This window comes from Arachis duranensis, chromosome 2, assembly GCF_000817695.3.
Source record: "Arachis duranensis cultivar V14167 chromosome 2, aradu.V14167.gnm2.J7QH, whole genome shotgun sequence".
NCBI classification, from domain to species: domain Eukaryota; kingdom Viridiplantae; phylum Streptophyta; class Magnoliopsida; order Fabales; family Fabaceae; genus Arachis; species Arachis duranensis.
Window position 1 is genome coordinate 91,047,649 of NC_029773.3, and position 7,197 is coordinate 91,054,845.

The 7,197-nt window shown below is 34.9% G+C and overlaps 2 protein-coding genes and 1 non-coding gene across 11 annotated transcripts in view; 2 read left to right on the plus strand and 1 right to left on the minus strand.

Moving 5' to 3' along the window:
* The first annotated feature begins 404 nt into the window (after positions 1 to 404).
* On the plus strand, positions 405 to 4,421 carry LOC107476019 (ubiquitin C-terminal hydrolase 12). 2 transcript variants are annotated; one of them, XR_008005700.1, is made up of 5 exons: positions 405 to 938; positions 1,865 to 2,078; positions 2,784 to 2,917; positions 3,018 to 3,128; positions 3,513 to 4,421. XR_008005700.1 is itself a non-coding variant. In XM_052256900.1 (5 exons), the coding sequence occupies exons 3-5, from the start codon at positions 2,796 to 2,798 to the stop codon at positions 3,803 to 3,805; spliced, it is 573 nt and encodes a 190-aa protein (XP_052112860.1). In that variant the 5' UTR covers positions 405 to 938; positions 1,865 to 2,078; positions 2,784 to 2,795; the 3' UTR covers positions 3,806 to 4,421. The 2 variants fall into 2 exon arrangements, 1 of the variants encoding a protein (XP_052112860.1); XM_052256900.1 differs by having other exon boundaries at positions 3,018 to 3,175.
* A 433-nt stretch (positions 4,422 to 4,854) lies between these two features.
* TRNAR-CCU (transfer RNA arginine (anticodon CCU)) lies at positions 4,855 to 4,927 on the plus strand. Its single transcript has one exon. It is a non-coding gene; the product is annotated as a tRNA-Arg (tRNA).
* A 727-nt stretch (positions 4,928 to 5,654) lies between these two features.
* Positions 5,655 to 7,197, minus strand: part of LOC107476022 (putative disease resistance protein At3g14460) — a 19,923-nt gene continuing 18,380 nt past the window's right edge. For 6 of the 8 annotated variants that reach the window (XM_052256862.1, XM_052256861.1, XM_052256860.1 and 3 more), the window contains 4 exons: positions 7,049 to 7,126; positions 6,769 to 6,825; positions 6,224 to 6,349; positions 5,655 to 5,971 (listed from right to left, as the gene is read on the minus strand). In XM_052256862.1, the coding sequence (XP_052112822.1) occupies positions 7,122 to 7,126 (5 nt within the window). In that variant the 3' untranslated portion in view covers positions 5,655 to 5,971; positions 6,224 to 6,349; positions 6,769 to 6,825; positions 7,049 to 7,121. The remainder of the gene's footprint in view (positions 5,972 to 6,223; positions 6,350 to 6,768; positions 6,826 to 7,048; positions 7,127 to 7,197) is intronic. The other 2 variants (XM_052256864.1, XM_052256863.1) reach the window with 2 other exon arrangements.

Below are 7,197 nucleotides of genomic sequence, written 5' to 3' on the forward strand. Positions count from 1 at the left end.
TTTATATTTTAAAAGATTCAAAATATTTTTTTATTTTTAATTAATTAAGTAAGTACATATCTTCAAATTAAAAAATTAAGAATATATTTATCTTTTTCTTTTAAAAGATAGTGATTACTATGCAACTAATTAAATTAGACATCGTTATCATCCATAGTCCTGAAAACTAGATTGGAGCAACTGCTCAAACTGGTCTAACTAAAAACCGACAATATAAACGGTCCGGTTCAGTACTAATAACTGCCCATCCTCAAACTGCTCGGAAACTGCTGAACTGGCCGGAAATCGACCGGTTGGATCGGATTGGTAACCGGCCGGTTCTTAACAAACGGCGCCGTTTTGATTTTCATAAGAAAAAAGTAAAAAACCCCAACGTTCAGCCCCCTCACTCACTGTCACTCACCCCCCTTCCCCCAACAAACCCCCATTCGGGAATCACTATTCCTCTTCAGAGCTTTTTGATTTTTCCCTCAAACAAACCCCAGCCATCTAACCTCCACCACCACCGCAGGGAGTGAGGCACTACTGCCGTCCGTCGCGTTGTCGTCGTGCTCCAGGTCTCCAACCCCCCTTCATTCTCACGGTCTCACCCATCGCAGCTTCTTCCTCGAGATCGACTTTCGCGTCTGGTTTTCGTCTGCTCAGCTGCGCTTCTGCCGTTTTCCGTCGTCGTGCTCGTCGCCTGATCGCCATAGTTGGTCGCGCTCAACTGTTCTTCCTCACACTATGCACAAACTGCTCAGATCAAAGTTAATGGCTTCTCTGCTCACTAGTCCACGCCGCGCGCCTCCTCCACGTCACCGGAGCCCTTGGTCCTGAGAATCTCGCGTTCGATTGTCACGGAGGAGGGCCATACACCGACGTCGCCGCGGCCGAATTCTAAAGTGGGAAGGAGATGAAGTTGGTTGGACTTAATTTGCTGTCTCCTCTTCCAATAGGTACCAAAATGTGAACTTGTTTCCAAAACTGTGAACTTTATGTGAATTTGAGGGTTGATATGCCTTAATTTTTGTTGAAAATAGTGAGTATTCAAATCGGTCTAGATTTTTTTGGAGATTTATTAGTTTTAGAATCAAAAGTTTTGTTTATTGTGTTTTTGTGTTCTGGGTTTGCTAGTGGTAGAAGACTTGATACGAGGATTTGGACACCGTAATGAATATTGGTTCTCTGTTCTTAGTTCTGATCCAGAACATTGATTTTTTTTTTTGGGGATTCTGCTAGTGCTACTCATTGAATTTTGAATCATTGAATGATTAGGTCTGTTTTGGATTGAATGATTACTGATTAGTTGATTCATTTTAGTCCTGTTTTCGTTCTTTGTATTGTTCTGTGTTATTGCTTTGAATGATTAGCTCTGTCACTGCTGCTGTACTGTGCTGTGCTGAAGTTGTCCTCAAAGCCTGAAATTTTGTCATTTTGATAATCTTTGTTAATCTTTGGAAAAGTTTGTTGCTGCTGCCAAATTATTGTGTTATTGTGTTTTAATTGTTGGTGTTGTTGCTCTGTTACTTTCAATTGTTCCTGTTGGTGTGTTGCTTTATTTTAAATTTTAATTGGTGGTGTTGTTTTAATTCTAACTCATTCAATTTTTCTATTAGATATTGTGCCTCTAGCTTCATTTTATTGTCATTCATCAATGAATAATTGAATTTTAATTCATTTTATTGCCTCTAATTCATTTGTCTTAGTTTAAGGTGGGATATATGAATTTTTAAATATGGTGATATGGTGAAAAAGTTTTATTTATCTGAGTTTTGGCAAAATCCTAGACATTGAAGTTTGAATAATATTTTGATGTTTGTAATTTTTTTTAGGGTGTTTATTATAATTTATTTATTAATTTATTATTAAACGGTTTTTTCAGTTGAACCACGGTTAGACCGGTTGGACCAGTGAACCAGTGACTAGAACGGTTCGACGACCGGGCCGGTTTTCAGAACCTTGGTATCATCATAACTCAAGAACGAATCTTTGGTCTAATTTCCTCTTCCGTTTTATATATAAAAGTATGAATATGATTTCAATATCCTTTACCTTCTACATTCCGTTGCCCTGCACTTTGCCACTATCTAAACTTGGTACGTATTATCTCTATTCTCTATTAATTTATATAGTTTCCTTATTTCTTATTCTCATAAATATAAAATGTCAAATAATCATTTTATAAAAATCAAAGTCAATAATACTTCACTTACCCACTACTAATTTATAATAATATTTCAGTTATTTTGTAAGAATTATTGTGCAGCTGTAGAAATATAATGCTGAATCATCAAAGTGTTGAGTATCAAACAATGAATGAGAAGTTTCTTTCTTTTGTTGTAATTGTTGCTGTTGTGGGAACTTGAGTGTTATTTGAATCTACCTTTATATGAGCTCCATTTGGGATTACACCGTTTCCTTAATGTCACTTGAATCTCTGTTTTGGATAATTGGAGGCTTGGAGCTCAGTTCATTTATGTGTTCTGATATTGGCAGCATTTTATTATGTATGAATTTTGTTTGGTTGACTCTCACTTTTGCATGTTACTTCTTCATTTTTCATTTTTTATTCAACTTCTTTGTGATTTCTTATACCCAAAATCCTTATCTTTCGTGGCTGTTCCTCAAGTTTTGTTCTTTCCGCATCAAATTCGACTTAGCCCACTTGTGGGGTAATAATGTGGTTAAGTTTTTGTAATTTTACAGTTGAAGGTGTACTTATTGATTTGTTGTTATAATATTTATCGAATTCAATTGATTTTAGTCTTGTTTTTCTTTCTTTTTTGTCCTTTTTTCCCTAGCGGTGGTATGAAATGGAGAATCAAGAAAAGATTGGTGAAACGTTTGAGACGTTCAAATGGACCATTAAGGACTTGTCTAAGTTGAACACCAAGAATATTTACTCTCAGGATTTCTTCATCGGTGGCCATCCATGGTACCTGAACAAATTCAAATTTATATATATGCGTGATACCTCATTAGTTGACATGAACTTTGACGCATGCTCTTTAACATGTTTTGTACTTTTATTTTAGGGTGATTCTTATGTATCTCAGCGGAAACAATGTGGATTACTTGTCAATTTATTTGGGTGTTCGAGATTCTTCTACTTTAACTGATGGATGGACCAGATTTTCCAAATTCAGGTTGGTTCTGATTAATCAGATTAATAACAAATTGACAACAGCAAAAGGTAACTTTCATATGTCCCTCTCCCCTGCCCTCGTGCCCTTATGCTTTGTTAGGATTTAGATTTTCTTTGTTTTGACTACTTAAGCCTAGGCACTCATTTCTACATATGGGTCATGTATCTTATGATATGCATAGTCTTTGGTGATTCTTATTATATAGATTACTTTCTTTATAAGTTCTCAAAACCACTCCAATTGTTAATAACAGCATTGCTATTTTCTAGTTCATTAAGTATAACTTCTATCTTATCTACAATACTAGCAGTCTAGCATGGTGTTCACGAATGTTACTATCTTACAATAAGTTTGACTCTAGATATGTATATATGAATTTTCCAGAAACTGAACACACATTCAGTGCCAGAGATTGCGTCCGGGGCTTCAAGCTGTGTATACTTTTATCTGACTTCTATGATCATAGCAAGGGGTTTCTTGTGAATGGCACTTGTATAATTGAAGCTAAAATTTCTGTCAACATCCCAGAACTCGAGAAAAAAGTTTATCAAGCTGCTCCACCAGTACCGTGCAAGTTCCTGCCAAGCCTACTGAAAATGGTGATAATCCTTTATCTATGGACATGTCTGCAGTCTCAATGGATGAGCTTGTTGATTTCAGGAGTTTTGGGAAAATAGAAAGAGTGGTTCCTCTTCTTGACGAAGTATGTGCAAAGCATCCCTCAATTATTGGATGCCAGAAGAAGAGAAGTCGAAGGTTTAGCGAATGGACATTGACAGCTTTGGGAAGAGTTCTGCATTTCCTCAAGACTAAAAAGGTGAGAGATATGGATGAAGAGGCTTGTAGCCATCTTCAAATCTTTATGGGAGGAACTCGAGACGTTTAGATTTGATTTAACTTGGCTCGAGCCGCATGTTCAATCTGCCTTAAGTATGAAAAACTACATGGAAAGATCTGCTAAGGTGAAACGTGTGAAGGAGAATGTGGCTGCTCTGGAGATGGAAATGAAGAAGCTGAAGGCTACGGTTGCTGCTGTTGAAGTTGATCTTGAAATGGCAAGAAGTGAATTGGTGAAACTTGAAGAAGGCTTTGAAGAGAGAGATATGGATGGTGAACTAGGATATGGGCCATAGATTCATATTGTTGAAATTCACTTAATCTATGCAGATATCATAAGGAACCAATGAACCTATGTGTTTGTATGACTAACTCGTGTAATAGCATTATAATTTCTTGCACTTAGTTGAGTTGCACAAAGAAAGAAGATTACAAATTGACTTATTTACCAACAAATTGCTGAAATTTTGTAAAATGTGACGCTTATAATATTGACTCTTGTTTTAGGGAGGTTACTGTAGGTATGGAAAATAAAAGAGTTCGTGTACTATATCACCTAATTTTAGGAGAAGCTGGTATAATTATTATTATTATTATTATTATTATTATTATTATTATTATTATTATTAACATGAACTTTAAAGTAGTTAGGAAAGATTTAGTGAGCACACCAAGGGGAATAATGCCATATACTAGGTAAACTAAAATACGATAGCATTGCTAGGAAAATAGGCATATTAGTGTCACAGTATATGTAGGATATTAAATGCATACAGCGTATCTATATCTATATGAAGAAGCATCTTGTTTGTCTCCAATATTTAAATACTAACAAGGATATTAAACAACGAAATCTTCAAAAGTTAAATAAGAAATGAAATAATGAGAAGCGCCTGTAGCTCAGTGGATAGAGCGTCTGTTTCCTAAGCAGAAAGTCGTAGGTTCGACCCCTACCTGGCGCGTGTCACTGTTTTTTTCTCAAAGATATTGGACTATGCACTCATCACATTAGCATAGACACAGGCTTGCTTTATCATGAAATTTTTTACAGGAAAGTCTGTATATGGAACATAATATAATACTACATCTTTATGTACAAAAACTAAAACAACTTAATGCATATTAAATTAACTAGTTTCTTCATTTGTCTTTTCACTCAACACAAAGCACACACTTGATGAATATCCAGAATACAAGAAGAATGATACAACACTTTCCAAATTTGAAGTTGCCTTCTTACAGTTTTCTTTGGTCACGTGTACTGCCTTTCTTACATTCATGCTTTTTGAAAAAATGCTTCCAAAAGAATAGCTTTCTACTTAGATTTCCTTCTTTCAAATACATAGTAAGCCTCATTTTTTCTTCTTTAATGCACCATACTTGACCTATTTTTGTATCTTTTCCTTTAGCGTCATTTTCCTATCACATTTAGAATGAAAACATCGACATTATAATGTTTGTTCCAATTTACAAATTTACACGACAAATAGTGAGTAAAGAAAAACTGCATACTCAACAAACTCAGCAAACAGAAATTATCTTGTTTCTTAGGAATCTTAATGCCCTCTATTGACACTAGGCATTGATGAAGGTGCTGCAATATAAAATGTGTAGAAAGAAAAAGCTTCAGGACTTTGTGAGATAAATGATATGAGACTGAATAACCTCATTCATTGATTATACATAAGATACAACAAAAAGGCAATCTTATATACGTGAGGAAACTATCCAATAGAATAAGAGATTCAAAACAGATTCAAACAGAAAGAGCAAAGCAGAAATTAACACCCTAACTAAAATATACAGAATGGGTATTACAACCAACACTTATTCCTAACTTCCCAACTCAAACTCAGGGTATTCCTTGGTAAAACTGAGTTTGGACTTAATGAACTAGTAATGGTTGACCATGAAACTTGAATGAATGGCAGTCCCAGTCGTATTGTATTTCAGCAATTCCAGCAAAGAAATCCATATTGTATTTCAGGGTCTGGATCATGAGAAACCTGCATAGAACAAAAATTGACCAGTTTTATTATAATAAGCATAATGAGATAGTACCGCACAATGCTGATTGTTTAGAAAGTAGAAGACCATTTGTTTTATGGAAGATGAAAACATCAACCAACCAATGGAGCTAGAATTACGTTTAGATGCAAATATTTAATCAATTTAATTTTTTCACTACGGCATGGGAACTGAGGTTCTGCAGGTTATGACTTCTAAACTAAAGATGAGAAATTTTTTATTGCAATTACCCATCTAAAAAGGATGAAGTGTGTGCGCCAAGCACTCACAAGACGCTTGAAACCACAACATCCTTGGACTGGTTTTCATAGAATGCTTGCATTATCATATCTATGAATTTCTTGGAACATTCAACTCTGCATTTTGGACAGAGAAAAGTATAATTATTAATTCGGTTCTGCTACGTTACCAACAACATATCTGCCAACTTCTGCCAACTCTTATTTATAATTGTGTTTCATGAAAGTGTGTTCGTGGATGTGTCTAATAAAAACGTTTTTTTATAACTGTGTTTAATAGAAGTGTCTTTATAGATATATTTTCTGGATGTGTCTCTTTATATATGTATTTAAATATATTAATTACTAGACACATCTACGAACACACTTCCATGAAACACAAATATAAATAAGAGTTGGCAGAAGTTGGCGGATAATATGTTGGTACCCTATACTTTTCCTTATTAATTAGATGGAGACAAGGAAAAAGTAGGAGGCATTGTAGAAAACTTCAAATAATCAATAACATCAAAGCTTGAACATATGCCAAAACTTACTTTAGTTCACCCCATTCTCACCTTACCACATCCACGAATTGAAACTCCTGCTTCCACCTTACCAATTATAAATGGAAACCAACATAGAACACATTAGTATGAGATAAACAGAGTCCAAAAATTAAAAAATAAAAAGCAAAATTCTATGAACTAAAATCTGACAGAAATAGAAAACTGAAATTAAATGGCATAACTAAAGTATGTTCTGTTTTGTAATTCGAGAATTGGTATGACTTTGCAAATCAAACGGAATAATGTATTTCATAAAGTACGAACGCACCTCCTCCTTAACACATTAAATTGTTAATAGACAGAATCCTTGCATGTTGCAGAAATCAACTAAACTCGTACTCCTAGTCTGTAATCAAGGGGAAAAGACATATTAAAAATTAAGCAGAAAACTGGTTTGGCATATTAACAAGGGAAAGA

What these genes read in the sequence shown, in the direction of transcription:
- LOC107476019 (XM_052256900.1), top strand. Translation starts at nt 2,796, where the DNA reads ATGGAGAATCAAGAAAAGATTGGTGAAACGTTTGAGACGTTCAAATGG. An exon ending in TTCATCGGTGGCCATCCATG is followed by an intron (nt 2,918 to 3,017) that starts GTACCTGAACAA and finishes CTTTTATTTTAG; the next exon opens with GGTGATTCTTATGTATCTCA. An exon ending in CAAATTGACAACAGCAAAAG is followed by an intron (nt 3,176 to 3,512) that starts GTAACTTTCATA and finishes TGAATTTTCCAG; the next exon opens with AAACTGAACACACATTCAGT.